The 18,550-nt window shown below is 45.4% G+C and overlaps 2 protein-coding genes across 3 annotated transcripts in view; both read right to left on the bottom strand.

Annotated features, from left to right (window-relative positions):
* Positions 1 to 18,550, bottom strand: part of Gnal (G protein subunit alpha L) — a 147,415-nt gene that overhangs the window by 16,925 nt on the left and 111,940 nt on the right. For both annotated transcript variants that reach the window (XM_031365920.1, XM_031365921.1), the window contains 4 exons: positions 3,424 to 3,478; positions 1,877 to 1,950; positions 966 to 1,024; positions 506 to 626 (listed from right to left, as the gene is read on the bottom strand). In XM_031365920.1, coding sequence (XP_031221780.1) covers positions 506 to 626; positions 966 to 1,024; positions 1,877 to 1,950; positions 3,424 to 3,478 — 309 coding nt within the window. The remainder of the gene's footprint in view (positions 1 to 505; positions 627 to 965; positions 1,025 to 1,876; positions 1,951 to 3,423; positions 3,479 to 18,550) is intronic.
* Positions 6,544 to 9,073, bottom strand: Chmp1b (charged multivesicular body protein 1B). Its single transcript, XM_031365926.1, has one exon. The coding sequence runs from the start codon at positions 8,931 to 8,933 to the stop codon at positions 8,343 to 8,345; it is 591 nt and encodes a 196-aa protein (XP_031221786.1). The 5' UTR covers positions 8,934 to 9,073; the 3' UTR covers positions 6,544 to 8,342.

Here is an 18,550-nt window from a genome sequence, read left to right as displayed (position 1 = left end):
GGGGGGGGGGGGGGACCATGGAAGCCAGAGGCTGATATCTAGATGTTTTCCCAAATGATTCTCTATTTAGTTTTGAAACAGGGTCTCTTCCTTGAACTGTTTAGCATTTTGGCCAGGGTGGTTGGCCAGGGAATCCCGGAAGTCTCTGCCTCCCTGTTTTTGGGTTATGGGTGCTCACGGACATGTTCAGTGTTTTTTGTTTTGTTTCGGGGTGCTGGGAATCCAAATTCAAGTCCTCATGCTTGCATAAGCATACAATTTACTAAGCGAACCATCCCCTCTGCTTCATGTTTTTGTTTACAAGGTCTAGCTATGTAGTCCAGGCTAGTCTTGAACTCTGATCCTTTTGATTTAGCCTTCCTAATGTTTCGGGTATACACTGACATACTTGGCTAAAGTGGGTACTTTTAATAACAACAATAGCAATAGCAACATTGGTAGTCTTCAGGAGATATTTTTAACCCAAGGTCTGTGCTCTATTGTTGAGTCTGAATTTATTCATTACCTGTTATTCCAGATGCTTTCAAACAGGTCCAGTGATTCCCGAAGTCTGTTGGTGTTGTTATCTTCCCGGATCACCATGTTGTAGCTACTGCAGGCTGCCACATAAATGATGGCAGTGACATCTACAGTGGGGCAAAGAGGGACAGAGTAGCACTTCAGACAGACAATGTCAGTTGTTCTGAGGTTATGACTGCTCAGGTCTCAGACACTGTCATTTGGGGATTGCATGTAGAATGACTTCAATATATGCCGTACGTATAGGAGGGCATTGTGGCACTTGACCAGGGCTCTACCCAAAAAGATAAAGGGAAATGTGGGATCTCTATGAGATCCATGTTTAAGGAGGGCATGGTTATTTATAACTATTATTTACACATAGTTGGATTAGAGTTTGTCTGATTAAAACACAGCTAGACCCAGTGGTGGGAGCCAGCAAGCTGGCTAAAGGGCATGCAAATTACCATTAAAACACTGGATCCATTTTCTTCTCTCATCTCTCTGGCCTCCAACATCAAACATACTATGGAAGAGAAACAGAGAGACAGTAGTTATCCAGGGAAGCCGAGGAAAGGGGACATGTTTTCACCCTGAGAGATGTCGGCTAGCTGGGGGAAACTGAGGCCAAGGGCACATATTTTCAAGCTTCTCCTTTAGTGTCAGAATGGTCAGCTGCACTTTTCCTGTGTCTCAGCCCTCAGTCGTGAGCTTCCAGTCCTGCTGCCTCTCCCGCCTTCTGCTTGTCCTCTTTGATTCTACATTGTGGTTGTAGGAGTCAAAAGCAGGGCAGAAAAACAGCTGGGATGGTGTCTCAAGATAGATAGTAGGTGCCTAACAGAAGTGGCACTTTCTAGTTTATACCACATCTTGTACCGAGTGCATGCTAAGTCTGTGATAGGGCAGAGCCTTCTGATCATTTGTCTCAGCTTCAGGAGACTGACTGTCTGCCCTGGGGAAGTGGGAGGGGCTTCCTCCTGACCCAGCCCTCTCATCAGCAGGCACCTCTGTCCAGTGCCTGGCAGGCGGTCTCTGTCACCTTCACTCAGACAGATGACACTGCTCTCCCTGAGGCTCTCCAATTGTTTGGCTCAAGTGCCTGTGCACTGTTTGTGCATGAATTACTTGTCCTTGCTGCTCATCAGGTGGGCCCTGGTCTTTCTCCCCATACCCCCTTTCCTGGAGCTATGTCTTCCAGTGTGTGGGCTTTCCAATGCCCTTGCTGGAGTCCAGCCTCATACAACCTGCCCCTGTATCTCAATCCCAACCCCTTGAGCCCCAAGGCCTTGTGGCTCCCATTCTGTCCAGGGGCTGGCACCAGGCTGGGCCTTCCACCCTCTATCGCTGCCATGGATGACACTCTTAGCAATGTACTCACTGAAAGTTCACTTTGTCCACTTGGAATCGTGTCTCAAAGATTCCCGATGTCAGCACTCTGCATCGGAGGAGGTCCTGGGGCAAGAAGAGAGAATTAAGGTATGCCCTGGCCTAAGTCTGGGGACTGAGAAATGACAATGTTCATTGTTAAAAAATAAAAAGAGTAATTAAACGCAGACAAATGCTGTTTTAGAGACCCCCAGTGAATTAGTTTGGCCCTTCACACAGTACCTATGCCTCTCAGGACTTTTTAGAAGTGCTTTATGCCCACATCTGCTGTTACGTGTGAGCCAGAGCTCAGTGCATAGCATTCAGGAACAGTCTTAGCCTGTGCTCTGTGGCTACACTTGGAAGTCTCTCCTGAGAAGGATCGGCAGGAAGCTTAGCTCTTATTTACAAGTCAGGGACCTGAGCGTTAGAAGCTACTTCACTTTAGTGGCTTTCCTGTCACTTCCTCACGTAGCTCTGCTCTCTGAAAGATCAGAGCTGATGTGGTGTTGAGGGCATGGAAAAGCTAGGGCCATTTCACAAAGCTGGCATCTCCATATCTGAGACAGTGTCATGCTATTTATGAATCAGCCACTCTGGAAGGTGAGCGATGACCATGCTGTTTCATAACTGTATCATCACCCCTGTGTGGGTCACTTTTGAGGGTCTCTTAATGCTAGAGAGCCTAGGTTACACTGTAGGATATATTTTATTAGTATACATTAACTATAGAGTATGATATGTGCATACATGTACAGAATTTATTCTGAGCATGTTCCTCTATGACTCTTTCTTTCCTTCCTACCAATGCCATTTCCCCCTTCCAAACTGTCCCTTGTAGTTTCATGGTGAACAAGGGTGATTTACAGGAGTCAAGTGTCTCTACCTTCCCCTGAAATCACTGACTTCCCCAGAAACCTCATGAGCCTCACACTGAAGGATCGTTTTTTTTGAGCTCTTTGAGCCCGCCATAGGGACAAAGGCCCCAGAGGAGAGAGAAAAAATTTGATCTCCAGGGGACACAGAGGAGAGAGGGCCTCCAGGTGTTTCAAGGCTTAGGCCTCCAGGGGTTGCAAATGTCTGACATAAATTAGGAAGGCTAGTCAGAATTAACACTCTCCTATCTTAGTTGTGGTCCATTAGCTCATTTTTCTCCTTGCCCTTCCTTTCTCCTGTCTGTCTCAACCGAAGACATACCTGGATATGTGCTATTGTACCTGGGGCTCAAGCCTGGGGTCCAAAGCAGAATAGACCCAGTGTACAAAACAGGGACCTGAAGGCCCGGCTTTCTCAATGATGGTCCTAGGAAGCCTGGGAAACACATACTCCTAGTCCGCATGGGATCTTCTTTCCATACCAGCAAGGACTAGACTAGGCTTCACTGCACAAGATGGGGAGTGAGGGCTCAGAACTCGGTGGCAAGACCAACACGAGAGGCAGCATGGCTAGGTGCAAGCAGCAGTGATGAGCATGTTCCCCCCCTTCCCTCCCCCCCGCATCTTCTAAGTTATCATTGGACGCTTGTGGCAGTCTACCTCAGAAGCTTTCCTTTCACTGTACCTGGTCTGTGGGCGTGTAGTCAACCAGACTGACGCTGTCAATCCTTTCCAGGAAGCTGCAAAGGGAAGCCGGGACAAGGTCAGACTTGTTCTCTGGTCACTTTATCCCAGGGCCAGGGCTACATTTGCATAGTGACGGTGAGGACCCGCCTGGGTGCTGATACATATCTGTCCCAGGGGAAGGCCAAGGCCTGCATTCCATGTGGCTTTGCTGGTCTGCCCTTTCACCTGCTTTCCTTTCTCCTCCCTCTTCCCTAGTCCTGGTGGTGGCTGCTCTGAAACTGAGAGGGGGAACGACTAGATATTTCCAAGGCCAAACTGGTAGAAAAAGGAGTTGTAACGTTACTACGAAACAGAAAGCAACAAGGTTCCCCGTAAGAACCCAAAGTGGTGTGTGCGCAAAAGTCTTGAGTGTGCGTGAGTTTGACTGTACGTTGCATTTATGCTTGCCTGCGTTTGTGAGAATATGAGTGTGTGGACGAGAGGATGTCTGTGTGAGCAATGGTGTGAGGGTGTGGGAGGATGAGCGTGAGTATGTGCAAATGTGAAAAGAGTATCTGCAGAGTTCATCAGTGCGCGCCTAGCAGCAATTCTCAGTGTAAGCCAGTTAAAGGGCAGGATGACCAGAGCTGGGTAGGGCGTGGCAGGTGAATCAGCTTTGCTGCTGTTTTACAAGCATCTTTCCTGGTCCTAGATAGGAACCACCTCTCCCTCCTGGGTTCTAGGTAGGAACCACCCCTCCTCTCAGAGGTCAGAGTCTGTTTCAGTCAGTACCCTTTGTCTCCATGAGGTCTGGCTTTCCAGGTCCTGGGAGGGACCCAGAGTGCAGGTCTTTCTCTTGGGACTCTGGAGTCCCCAACACTTAGTGTAGTGCCCTGTATTCAGGAAACGTGCGTGGAAGGAACACACATTCACTTCTCCTTCAACTGAGAGGGGCGATGAGCAGGGCCCTGACAAGAAGGGCTGGAAGGAGCTAAAGATGAAATACGAAGCTGAAGGCTGGAGTCAGAGTCAGCTGAGGAAGCAACCAATTTAAAGGAGGGTGCACACAGGGTGGAGGCAGGTGGGTGAATATGCTGGGATGATAATTAGTGCAAGTAGAAAGGGTGAGGAAAGGCTGACAGAGTACATATGAGGTTCTCGAGGGATGCACCTCAACGCGGCCTTCCAGAGGAAGTGGTGGGAGGGAAGTGGTAGGAGCCTTCCTGAAGGCTGTTCAACTTGTGAGACTGAGATGGCAAGGGAAGGGGCAAACAAGGCGAAGACGCCTTCGTCTCCCCGACTCTCCTTCCAAGGTGGTTTCCAAAATTCTGTCCAGCTCTGACCCTGGGCCTAGTTCCAAGCAACCGGCCAAAGTGCTTCATCAAGTTGGGGCTTGTGACCAGTGGGTCAGAGATTTTTTAGAAAGTTTTTCCAGAGTTGTAACATTCTCCTTTATTGGGATGTAATATATGAAGCAGAAAACACTGGAACAGGTAAGATTGTCCCTTTGTAGTTCAGAATGCTATACAGAGCTGCAAAACCACAAAAAATTTCAACCATTAAAAAAAACAACCAAAAAAACTCGTGTTGTTGGATACTAAGGGAAAATGAGCCTGGTGCTGTAGGTTTTTAATCTGTTACTAGGGAGGCTGTGGCAAAGGAATTCCAAGTTCAAGGGTTTACCTGATCTACAAAGTGGGTTAAAGACCAGCTTGGAAAATTAGTGAGGTTCCGTCTCAAAATAAAAACCGAGGGGAACAAAGACTAGGGATGTAGCTCAGGGGTAAATGCTCATGTCATGCTCAGGAAATCTGGGGTCAAATCTCCAGACCATAAAACAAGCAACGCCTCCCCACCCCACCCCACCTTTGCCTTTGCTATTTTCCAGTATTTCCTGGTATAGCTGAAGGTATGGACGCTTACAGCAGTGTTTTAACTAGAATAACTCAAAAGTCTGTGGCTATGAAGTGGGGATGAGCTGGGACCAGGATAGTCATGGACAAGTTGTTAGATATCTTTTGTAATGAGTCTGCTGGACTTGAGGAAATGCAGCAACTCTTTGTCACCCATTTCCATTTTAAATAACTTCTTTGTGGAAAGAAAAGAGAGAGCAAGCTGTAACTGTTAAGGAAAGGAAAAAAATTTCCTCTGAATCATACTTAACATAAAAGTACTGATGAATAAAAATGTCTACCTCGTGAGTCTGGCCTGAGCTCGCTGTACTGGCCTTACCTGTCTGCCTGTGGACACCAGGGAACACTTGAGTACATGTAAGGCATGAATCTCTGAGGCACTGCCAGCAGCCTACTGTATGATCAGATTCTGTCTGGTTCTGCTTCCTAAGAGCCTGACAATGGAACTGTAGAAAATGAACTTGGGGAAACTGGCTAGATAGCTTACTAGACTATGCAGTGGAAGGAAGAAAAGAGGAAAGAAGAGAAATAAGCCCATTTGCCAGTTCGCATAACATGCCTTGCTCTGTAGGTTTGGCTGGTAGTTCTGAGCTATGTTTTGACAACAAATGCCCAGAGGAGAACGTTGTTATGTATTGCAGGGAACTCATAGAGACTCAGTTAATAAGGTCACTAGAGTAGACTGGTACTCACAGTGCTCCCCGCCTTCTGCCCCCCAAATCAAAGGCCGTAGAAAGAACAATTTGGCTAGAATATCTCTGATAACACACATCTGGGTCCTATGCCAAAATAAACTAATATAGGAAAGCTGAGTTTGCCCATCAGTCTGTCTGTTTTTTCCTCCCATTAATTCTAAAACTCAGTTTAGGAAAAAATTTGTGTCCACGAAGACATTCAGATTAAGAACATCAAGGCTCCCAGGGATAGAGAAGAGAGTGCCATACTACCCAGATAAGAATCCAGGACTGAGGACAACTTTTGAACCAAATCTACTTCTGAGTTCTTTCTCAAATATCTTAATAGTCACCCCACCCCCACCCCTTTTGTGGTGCTGGGAATCTAGCCCAAGCTCTCATGGATGCAGCATTCATTCTCTGTTTCTATGCTGAGATCCATACTCACATGCAATAATATGCCATTTAAAAATATACTTATCCCATTTTCATGATTTAAAATTCAAAACTGCATCCGTTCCAAAAACAAGGAAACAACTCATGGGCCTGTAGTACTTTTGAAAATAATGTTTATGACTCATATAAATGTACATTCATATAGTATGAAATGAACACATTTTAAGAAAGTTTAAGCATATAAAGCATTCTTTAATGTCATAAAATATAATTTGATGGAAATGCTTGCAGTATAAAATTTACCAAGGAGTCAATACTGAGCTATTTTTTAAAGCTGTACTTAACCAAGGTTTTCCAGGATAAAGGATTAAGACACATGCTGTATTCATTACACACCCGAGTCAGCATAACTGTGTATATAAGTCACATGTCTGCTAAAGGACCTTTGAAAGAGGATACTGGGCAGTTAGAAGTGTCCCGTAGGGCAGACTTATGAAAAAAAATGTGTGTATATATGTGTGCACATGTGCTCACACACACAAACACACACAATCCTTACCTCTGAGAACCAGTACTCATCTGTGTATGTTAACACTTTTTTCATTAAACACTCATTCACCTGGGAAACCATATAATTCATACAATAATGAATTTTTCAAAGAGGCTCTCTATCTTGTCTGAAACATTGGAGTTCTCTTAGTGGGGAAAACAAAACAAAACAAAACTCAGGAAAAGGGGAAATGAAATAAATTGAACGTTGTCAGTATTTAACTTAGGTTAGTAGACGTGCCGAGCAAACACAAGCTGTTCTGTTTTCAGGACAGAGGACAGTGGGAGTTGCTCTGCATTACACCAGGGGCTATAGAGGAAGTCAGCTGCACCTGGTGGCTTTCAGCCTTTCTCTCCTTCTAATCCCAACTCATTGCTTCATTCTAGACTTCTAGCTGGCTAAGTGCACATTTAAGTTTTGTATAGCTATAGCATTAAGTTATGCTTTTTGAGGTTTTAAATGAGTTGTTGCTTTAAGACAAAATAATACATACAAATAGAACTTAAAAATGCTGTTCTAGTTTTATTTTCGTTTTTGGTTATTAAATAAAAACAAAACCTATAATTACACAGCCCCAGAACTTAGCTGGACCAAATCAGCAGTTCTTTGGCAGTGTTTGGCACATAATAGGACTGTCGTGTTGATGAACATTATTTTGATCAGAAGTCTATTAAGGGTTGACTTTCATTAGAAAACAACTAGAGATTATTTTACTTAGGAATTATCTTAAGCCTAAGTCTTAAGAACTCTTGGTAAATAGAACATAAACAAAAAAATTGAATCTTTTCCTGATAGTAAATGAAGTACTTGGCATTTTTTTCCTAGTTACACAAACTCCATTATTACACGAACTAACAGTATGTAAAGAGTATTTTGCAATTTTAAGATAATTTTAGTATGTTATGAGAATAAATAGTCAATTGCAGTCGTTCAGCAAAAACAAAGAAAACCAAATGATATACAGAAAGAGTATTTCCTATCGAATAAGTTGAACAAAGTGTTTACAAATTTGTTACTAAACTAAGTACCCATTCCTCCTCCTTTCATTTTTATGCACCACTTATCAGTCCATGTACCATCAACCACACTAAAAATAACTTCAATCTGACAATTCTAAGTGAAAATGGAAAACATGAGGGCTAGAGTTCTGCCAATTTTTTTTTCTAGATTTACGTAGAGCAAATGAACCAGTTCTGTTAAAAGGCAGCTATAAAAATACACATCATCATAAGCTATAAAGAGCTTTAAAATCCAGTTAGAAGTGGAGAAAAACTTGAATTTCTTAGCGTTATCTGGAGAGGGCTGTACGTTCTTAGAAGACTGTTCGGCATTCTGGCACAATTCTGGGACATCTCTCTAAAACACAGAGAGCACGTCAAAAGGGAATCTCGAACTAGTTCGGCGGTCAGACTTGATCCCGAAGGCGGGCCAGTCTCTGGGACAGTTCATCTTGCTCAGCCGAAGCCACGCTCGTTCCCACGGAACCGGTCTGGCCCTGAGGCAGCTCCATGTTGAGATCGAGGCCCGCCTCATCTGCCATTTCCTGGAGCAGCATGTCCACTTGGTTCTGGGGAGTGGTCAGCGTCGTTGTGCTGCTCATCGTGTCTTCCATTTGCTGCGTCTGGACGTCCAGGGTCTCGAACTGGTGTTCGAATTTGTCCATCAAGGCGGAGATCTTTTCCAGATTCATAGTTTTCAACGTCGCGTCCATCGACTTAACCACACCCGCCATGGACTTGGTCACTTTGCCCATCGTCACTGCAGTCTGGACTCTGGCAGCCACCGCATCCACTCGTGCACTCATTCTCAAGAAGTTCACCCCTTGATTCTTCTGGCGGATGGCGTTTTCGGCGTGTATCCTCGCAACTTCCATGTTGCCTTTCTGAATGGCCTTTTTAATTTTGGCCTTTTCGACCTTTTCCTCCTTGTCGCATTTCTTGGCACTCCTGCTCAGTTCTTTGGCCGCGAATTTCAGGTTGAACAGATGTTTTTCCATATTGGACGTGGTCGTGCGGCTTCTGTAGGGTGGACCCGGGCGAAGCAGCAGAGACACCGGCGCAAGCAGGTCCGCTCCCGGCCGGCACTCCTTTGTTTTGGTCTCACTTCCTGGATCTACGGCGTGTGGCGCAGACAGTGACGTCGTCAATTCTGCGCCGGGGCCAATTGATGGAGGGCGGTGCCGGAGGGCGGTGCCCGAGTGACGGACAGTGCCGGGCTCCGCCCACCGAGGCGCTGCTTCTCTTCTTTCCTGACACTGGCTTTTGCGCCTTCCTGCTTAGTTCCTAAAGCAGCTAAACTAGGAGCAAATTCACAAAACCAGCGCCTACAGGCACTTTTGTTTGGGAGTATGGCTACGGAAGAAGACGGAATATGTCCAGACTTGCATGTAAAAAATATTTAGGCTCCAAACTTGGCCAGCTACGGAGGGGTGTTTGGGCGCTGCGCCAAAATGCTGTAAAGTAGCTTCTCCACCCCCCCCCCCCCCCCCCCCCCCCCCCCGCCCCCCGCCCCAGCCCTAGGTTTCTTTATGCATAAGGGTAACTCCGCTTTCTCAGGTAACCCGAATCCCTGCGTCTCGGGTCTTTGCTTACAATCTGTGCGGGAGTTCGGGTGCTTCCTTCCAGATCTAACTCCTTTCTCTGGCTGGTTGCTCAGTTTACGGGAGAGCTGGCTGGCATCTGCCATCCCAAGCCCTCTTGTTTCTGAGCAACGAAAAGACCCATCTTCTGCTGGTCCGAATTTATCTTTCTAGTGTTTTATAAATAATCCAAGGCGCTTTGCTCACATTGAGTTCTGACAGGTTAGCTGCCATTTTAGATTATGCAGGAGCGAGTGGCGAGGTGTAGAGAGAGAGAGAGAGAGACCCACACACTGGCACACATCAAGCCTGTCACTGCCTGTGAGGTGCTTTAAAAATAAATGTAGGCTTTCTATGGCAGCAGTGTGTGCTGTAGCTTTCCTTTACAAACATTCCTCCCACGCAGCACTAACAAGACAGCTGAAGACCCACTGCCCTCAAGAGTTAGCAGGAGACACTGAGTAAGTGAGCAAATTCTGTTCAGAGGTTATTTTAGTCCGGGGTCCGGCATCACTCGTGTGATAGCTTATCAATCAGTTAAAGTGTGCCTGTGCTACAGGCATTTCCTTGGAACAAAGCTTATTTATATCATTGTTGTCTGAGACAGGGCACGCAGGCTACCCTCCTCTATAGGGCAGATTTTGTTCCTGGGCCCGACAAACCAGACTGCATAATGGAAATTTGTCACCTGACCAAAGTAGAGATGGAGGACAAAAGACTCCATCCTCATGCTTGTACCTACTGAGGTCCTCTCCCCCACCCCTCACCCCCAGACCCCCCAGGTGAACCTTCCAAGTCCCCTCCTGTGGTTCAGCGGGATTCTGTAAGGTCGTCATAGCACAGGACATAATGTCTTCTTCTCATCTGTTGTGACATTAACTACCGGATACTAGGGAGGATAATTCTGCAGTCCCACTGTGCAAGCGGGTGCAGGCAGTGTGTCTAAGAAAGCTTTATGGACCAGGAGTGTGGCTGAGGAGTTGGGACATTATCGTATACAGTAAGCTTAGCACTCAGTTCCCATCCCCAGCAAAGCTCTTCCTCCAAGGGACGCTTTCCTATAAATGTCATATATAAATGTATCAAAGTGAGAATAAAAGGATGTTTTGAGCTTCTACTCACCCTCAGCCTGCTAGCTCCTCCCCTGTTAGGTCTCTGGCCTTTCTTGAAGTTTATAAGTTTCTTGTCAACGATTCCTAAGTCCCTCTCCCACTCTTGTACTCTTTCCCTTTCTCTTTTCTTTCTTTTTATTTTTTCATGGTCATGGTGATGGAGTCCAGGGCTTCATGAATACTAAACAAACTCTACACTGAGCTACATCCTAGCCAATAGCTTTCTTCATAACAAATTCTAATTAGGTGGGATGGTTTGGAATACAACCATGACAAACTCTGGCAGATGGAGCTAATGACTACTACTACTTATTAAATTCGTAGCTGCTAGGCATTGTTCAACACTTTCCATAAATAAGCTCATGTTATCCTCACACAGGAGTAGGGAGACTCTATGAATAGCTCCAGTTTTCAGGAGAGGAAACCTAGGCACAGGGAGCTAAGTAACTCGGCAGAGACCACAGCTCTGGTTAAGGGTTGACATCAGATTCCCTGGATACCCCAGAAGCAGTAACAGATCAATCCAATGTAGATAAGTTAACAAGAACAAAGACATCAGGCTAAGGCCATAGATAAGTTACAACAATGCTTGTCTATCATCCATAAGGTCCTAGGTTTGGTCCCTTGCACTGCAAACAAACAAACAAACAAATTAGGTGGGGTGATGTCCACCTGAAAAGCCAGCACCTGGAAGGCTCAGGCTGGAAGATACAAAGTTTCAGGCTAGCCTGAGCTGCTCAGTGAGACTCAGTCTTAAAAACCCAAAGACAAGAGTAACAAAACAAATGGAGCAGTAGAACCAATTGCAAGGTTGATGTAGGGTGTGGAACAGGTGCTAAAAGTTGTTGGACTCAGTGAACCACAGTTGGGCCACTTCCCAGTGTGGGTAGAGTCCAGGAACCATATACCCAGAGATAGCAGCTTGACACAGAAAGAGAAGGAGGCCGACTCTGTCCTTGGCAGGTGCTCTCCTCTCTCTGAATACCCCAGGTCCTGCTTCTTTTCTTCCATAGATACCCCTTAACGCAAAATGATCTACAGCAAAAAACTCCTAGGCACACACTTGTACAGCAAATTTTTTATTCTGTTCCTGAGACTGTCACACAGCTGGCTCCATGGCAATAGATAGTTTGTGAGATAAGACCACTTGGCAAATCTTTAGAGACTCACCTCTGTCCTCCTCCCTATTTACATACACCTCTGTCCACCTAGGTGTTTGAGTCAGAGTCTCAGGAGTTATCTCTGAGGATGCTCTTAATCTACGCCTGTGTCTGTATCCAGCAATCCATTCTTTATATTCTACTCAAGGTGGTGGTGTTCATGGTGTGTTTAGACTGGCATATGTTCTTTCCTGTATATCCAGCTGGGCACACAGGGGGGGCATTTAAAATATAATGTGTGCCTTCTTACAAGGATTGGTAGAGCTGTGCTAGAATCTTCTAGTCCATGCCTGTATTCCACAAATATTTACTGTTTCCATTTTGCAGTTTGGGTTAGTGTAATGGAAATTCATTTGCTTTTCAGTAATTGACATGTTGGTCCGTGTCTGTATTCTACAAATATTTACTGAGCTCCAGCCTAGATGAACACCACAGGAGACAAGGATAGTTGACAAAGCCGAGCAATTTGTACTATCTTCTTAAGTAGAATGTTTTATTTTCCCTAGAGTTTTTTTTTTCATGGAAGGGCTCAGGGGTGCTGGCCAAGCATTTTCAATGAACTTGGTGAGGGAGGCAGGTGTGGCCATTTCTCTCTGGGAACCACCAGGAAGAGCACAGGGAAGTGTTCTGAAGAAATCAATGAATCTTAGGCCCCAGCTAGTAATGAGGGTAGAGCTCAGTATAGTGTTGCTTAGCACAAGCAAAGTCTAGGGGAAAAAAAAAAGCAAGACCTCCTCCCCCCCCAACCCCCACGCCTACACCAATGTGCCAAAAGCACCATTCACCAGTAAGTCACAGTACGTGGAGAAAGTAGGTTTGCAGAAGTGATTAGGGTGAAAAAAAAAAAAAAAGAACTGAAAAGTAATTAAATTTCTGTTACAGTAGCCCAAACTGAAACGTTTTCAGTTCATTTACTCAACTGAAACAAGGAAGCGGTGACAGCAGGTTTTCATCGGCTCTGGCTCCTTGCAAGGTTTCTGTCCTGTTCTTTCTGCTAGCAGCTCGGGACTGTATCTATTACAGTTTCCCTTCTCTGAAGCTCCTACCTGCCAGAAGCCTTCCCAGGACTCTGAGACGCATACTTCTGGAGGGAAATGGCCATCTTCTCTGCCACACCCACTCCAATGAAGTCTTGTGACAAGCCCAAAAACTTGGCCACAGACCAGAGGCAAAAGCTTCAAAGGAAGCCAGTCTCTTGGAGTTTATTCGTGGTATGCCCCAACTCAGAGGTAGCCCAGACATGTCCTTGCGAGCTAGGTGCCCACCAAGATATGATTTACTAATAGCTAGACAAAATTGAACATTGCTCTCTGACCTTTACCAATGTTTCAACATCTTAGCCAAACCCTGGCTTGGAATTTTACCCATCCAGACTAATTGCCTCCAGCATTGTTAGAAATTTAATAAAGGGGATAGGGCATTGAAGCTTACAGAATGGGAGACTTATCCCAGGGCAAGGTCAAGTAGAATCCCCATTCTCAGTCACATATGGCAGCTGAGCCACTCCTAGGAATTAGCAAGAATGGGACTTGTCTCTACTAGCCCAGAAGATTAGCATAGTGGGCCTTTTACTAAGGATGGGAGGGACCTTGAGCCGAGAGTGTGTGTGTGTGTGTGTGTGTGTGTGTGTGTGTGAGAGAGAGAGAGAGAGAGAGAGAGAGAGAGAGAGAGAGAGAGAGAGAGAGAGAGAGAGAGAGAGAGAGAGAGAGAAAGAGAGAGAGAGAGGGAAAGAGAGAGAGAGCATTCGAACTTCGAGCCTCATGTGGTCTGCAGCCCCCCCCCCCCCCAGGCCCAGAGCACTCAGGCCCGGGGGTGGGGGTGGGGGGGTGCAGCGCCTGTCCAGAAGAGGTGGCTGCTTTAGACCCAATGTGTTTCAGGTGGCCTCAGATGTACCTCAACCGCTGAACTGTCAGATTTTTTATTTCTCTTTTGTAATGACTGTAAAAGTCTGACGCCAATTTTGAGAAATACGTTCAGATCCTGCACTTCCACGTGTTGTGTCTGCCATTATTTCTCCGCCTATGCCTTGTTGTCCTGACTAGGACCCTGTTCCCTTGAGAGTTGAGGGAGGCCCAGACTAGCCGGCCTACTGCACTTCTCTTTACTTTCAAATTCTCCACAAGTGCTTAAGCCAACTGTGGAGTGACAGCATTTTATTAAAAAAAGAAAACGAGAACAGAGCCTGTGACGAACATGCACAGGCTTCCCTTGTCTTCATTCAGTAACAGCGCAGTGTAACTCCTCACAAAGCACTTATACCGCACGGATGGCACACGTCATCTGGGGGTGACTTAGTTAGTACCTAGGAGGATTTATACATGTTCTGTGCAAACACTTCTGCCATTTTATGACGACGTAAGGGACTTCAGTAGCCACAGAGTTTGACGTTTGTGGGACCCAGAACCAGCTGTCCGAGCGAACAAAGGGACAACCACATCTGTTCAGGTCACAGCAGAGTGGGAACTGACCTTGTTGTCAATATTAATGTCATACTAATTTCTTAAGAGATCTGAAACATGATTAAATACGTTCAGCTGAGAACAATACAAAGTTACCTTTTTTGGCAAAATGGTCTCTCAGGTCATTTCTATCTTAGAAGGTAGATTTAGTCCCTGCTCGCCCTTCTTACTAGCAAGTGACAGCAAAGCAGTTTCCTCCTTAGCGGTTACTGCCTAGGAGAGGCAGCCAGATTACGGGGATCTTACATTATTATTCCCAGAAATAACACCAAGAAAGTTTTTCATTAATATCAACTAGGAGTTGACAGCAGAGCACCCATGTGAACCGTGGGGTTCATAAGCAAATGAAAACTGTGTTTAGATTCCATGATATCATTTTTTTTTTTTTTTTTTGGTTTTTTTTCAAGACAGGGTTTCTCTGTGTAGCCTTGGCTGTCCTGAAACTCACTCTGTAGACCAGGCTGGCCTCAAACTCAGAAATCCGCCTGCCTCTGCCTCCCAAGTGCTGGGATTAAAGGTGAGCAGTACCGCTGTCTGACATTTACATTTCAAATGTTATTCCCCCTTCCCAGTTTCCCCTCGCCAAGGCCTCTATCCTCTCCTGCTTCCCCCTGCCTCTATAAGGATGCTCCTCTACTCGCCCACCCACTCCCACCTCAGTGGCCTAGCATTCCGCTCTCCTGGGTCATCAAGCCTCCACAGGACCAAGGGCCTCCCCTCCCAGTGATGCCAGATAAGGCCATCCTCTGCTACATAGCCAGCTGGAGTCATGGGTCTCTCCATGTGTACTCTTTGGTTGGTGGTTTAGTCCCTAGGAGCTTTGGGAGATCTGGTTGGTTGATATTGTTGTTCTTCCTATGAGGTTGCAAACCCCTTCAGTTCCTACAGTCCTTGCCCTAACTTTCCTTTTGGGGTCTCTGTGCTCAGTCCATTGTTTGGCTGTGTACGTCCACATGAGGTTCCAAGGACCCAACAGGGAGGACTTTAGCCGAAATACCCAACAAAGGTGTTATAGAACCTGTAGAGACCATATCCAGTGGATAGGCATAACCCCTAGTTGAGGGATGCAGCCACCCACCCACCTCAAAAACTTAATTAAGAATTCCTCCTGTCAAAAGGAAATGCAGGAACAAAGAGTGGAGCAGAAACTAAAGGAAAGGCCATCCAGAGACAGCCCTACCTAGGGATCCATCCAATCTGCTGATACCAAACCTAGACACTATTGCTGATGTCAAGAAGTGCTTGCTGACAGGAGCCTGGTATAGCTGTTCCCTGAGAGGCCCTGCCAGAGCCAGGCCAATACAGATGAGGACCTACACAGCCAAGTTATTTCTTTCTAATAACTGGTACACATATCAGTCTAGGGAACTCCTCTTTCAGAATGCTTTCTTCAATGTGAAAATTTCAAAGAGCAGCTAGCTTCCTTGCATTCTAAAATCCTTCCTAAGAGCACTAATTGCATTACTGGGAGGAAAAAAAGCTTTTACATAAGGTATCATTACAGCTTTCCATTGTCCCAGAGGCAGGGAATGCTTCTATTGTGAAGGAGGCCTTGTAGCCTAAGCTCATTCTTTTTTATTTTGTGGTACTAAGGGATTAGACCCCGCCCTATCCAGGCTAAGTTCACTCCCTACCACTTAGCTACACCCGCCCCTCCCCCCATTTCCCAGAAGGCCTCATTCTTTTTATTCCCGAATAATATCTCATTCTCCGGACATAGCGTAAGTTGTTTAATCATTCGCCAGTTGATGAACACTGGGGTTGTTGTACTTTTAAGCAGACATCGTGCTTCTAACTAGGCTAGAGTTTAGGAACATTACTTTTGTATATATGGACATGGCAGACTAAGATTGTGTGTGTGTGTGTGTGTAAGTCTACCTACTGAAAGACTGAATTTACAAACTTGGAAAAAGCATGTTAATGGAAATGCATTAATGTATAACCTTTACTTGAAGAAGGCATAAGAAGTCTCTGTAACAAGCCAGGAATGTGGACTGGTCAGTTCCAGGAACTTGTTGGTCACAGAGACCCCCTCCAGCTAGGGCCCAGAATAAGGAACAGGATAGCAGTCAGCCATTAAGAAGATAGCATTGACCAAACCACATTCCTCTTGACAAATGTTTTACTTATGACCCTGACTCAATCAGGGGTTGGATCCCTTTGGAATTTTCCACTGTTTTTATGTTATGTTTCCTTGGTAACCCCCCACCCCCTTTTTTGTGTTTTTTTCCCTTTAAATACCCCTCACTTCTTGTGTTTGGGGTCGAACCCCTCTGGCCTGCCAGGCTATGAGTTCGACCCCAGATCTTGCCTGAATAAATCTCATGTGATTGCAGCAAGATTGGTCTCTTGTGAGTTATTGGGTGGTCGTGTTATCCCAAGACTTGAGTGAGGGTCTCCCGAGCTCCGGGGTCTTTCACTACTATACAAACAGCCATTAAGTTAAAAATGTATAGACTGCCCATGAGGTGCTAGGTCACGTTCTGGGCTGTGACAAAACGGTAGGGCAACGCTAGTCAGACTCAATTTGTATTAAAAGATGTTAAAATGGAGAACAAAAAAAAAAAATTGGGCAAGAGATGGGAGAGGGGTTTCAGGAGAGTTGGAGGGAGAGTGGTGAATAGATAGGATCACAATATGCTGTATACATGTATGAAAGTCTCAAAGAATAAAAAATATTGTTCTCCCACCTCCAGTAATTTCAAGGGAGGCTTTAACACACCTAGGTGATAGTCTGTGTGGAAAAGAATTTATGGAATTCAGATATATTTATTCATGTCTTCATTATGCAAAAGGGATGGAGTATCCGAACACCACAGCAGTTCCTGCTAACGAGAGGTGATTGTGCAACTGAGTGGAGAGCGGTGGCAAACCCTAGGGAGAGACGTTGTGAGGGATTCCTTGCCAACGTCTTTTACAGATTTCAAGACATGCTTTCATTGTGGGAACTACATTTTGAATCTTCACTTTTGCCTTTTTGTGACTTCCTTTTTTTGTGTGTTCAATGGTAGCCTAGTTACTTTCTCTTGCTGTGACTAACACCTCTGGCCAAGAGCAACTTAGGGAGGGAAGGGTTTATTTCATGGAATTGCTCACAGTCAATCATGAAGGATGCCAGGGCAGGAGTCTAAGGCAGGAACCTGGAGGCAGGAACTCAAGCGGAGACCTTTGAGAACTGCTTGTCCCTCGTGGTTCACAGGACACATGTCTACTCAGGGGTAACACCATCCACAGTAAGCTGGGTCTCCCCATATCTATTCATCATTAAAGAAAATACCTGACAGATTTGCCTATAGGCCAGTCTGATGTGTCTATAGGCACAGTCGATGTTCCCTCTTTGCAAATGATTCTAGGTTGTGTCAAGCTGGCAGAAAGCTCACCATCATGGATGGATAAAAGGATGATAAACTAAACAAGATGTGTCGCGGATCTCACAATGATCAACCAGTGCAGAGAGTGAGGATTTCGTTAGTGTCTACTCAGTGGTCGGTTGCTTCCTTTGAAGGTCCTGGTATTTAGCATGATCTCCATGAAATTCCAGCAAATTCCACACTGTCCTGTCATCTTGCCTTTTATACAAAGAGTGTATATCAAATAGAGGGACAAATGAGAAGCCACTGGAATTCTTCATGCAAGGGAGTTATTTCTAGGTACTTTATTATTTCTAGGTACTTTAAAACATTTTCAACATAAAATCGTGTACAGTAACCCATCTCAAATTATTTCTTTTCTGTGGGCTGGGGCGATGGCGAGAAGGTTAAACGCCTTGCCATGCAAATGTGAGGACCTAGTTTTGGTCTTCAGAACAGATAAAAAGCCTGACACCGTAGTGTGGACGCACACCTGTCTGTAATTCTAGATATTATACTCAGAGATGGGAGAAGGCTTGGAAGCTCTTGGGCTTGCTAACCTGGAACACACAATAGGGAAAAAAGAGGCCTTGTCTCAAATAAGGTGGGAGGCATGAAGTGACATCCAAGGCTTGTCCTCTGACATGTTCCCAGCAGGAACTAGGGAACCAGGGAACTTGTAAGCATGCCCACACTTACGCATATAACTGTGAACACATTCTACACATTGCACATATACCCACACAGAGCTAAGAAAATAAAGTAGTTAAATTTTTTTTTTTTTGTATGCTAGAAGGCAGATATTTCTAAACAATGATGGAAGAAATGACGGACTGGGGGATGGAGCTGAGAGACTTCTGCTCAGGTTTCTATTCATTTGTATTCTCACCACCATGCTGCCATCTCCCACAGCAAGAGAGAGAGAGAGAGAGAGAGAGAGAGAGAGAGAGAGAG

This window comes from Mastomys coucha, unplaced genomic scaffold (assembly GCF_008632895.1).
Source record: "Mastomys coucha isolate ucsf_1 unplaced genomic scaffold, UCSF_Mcou_1 pScaffold13, whole genome shotgun sequence".
NCBI lineage: Eukaryota > Metazoa > Chordata > Mammalia > Rodentia > Muridae > Mastomys > Mastomys coucha.
Note: the sequence above shows the minus strand (reverse complement) of the source record. Positions and strands in the feature narration are given on the sequence as shown.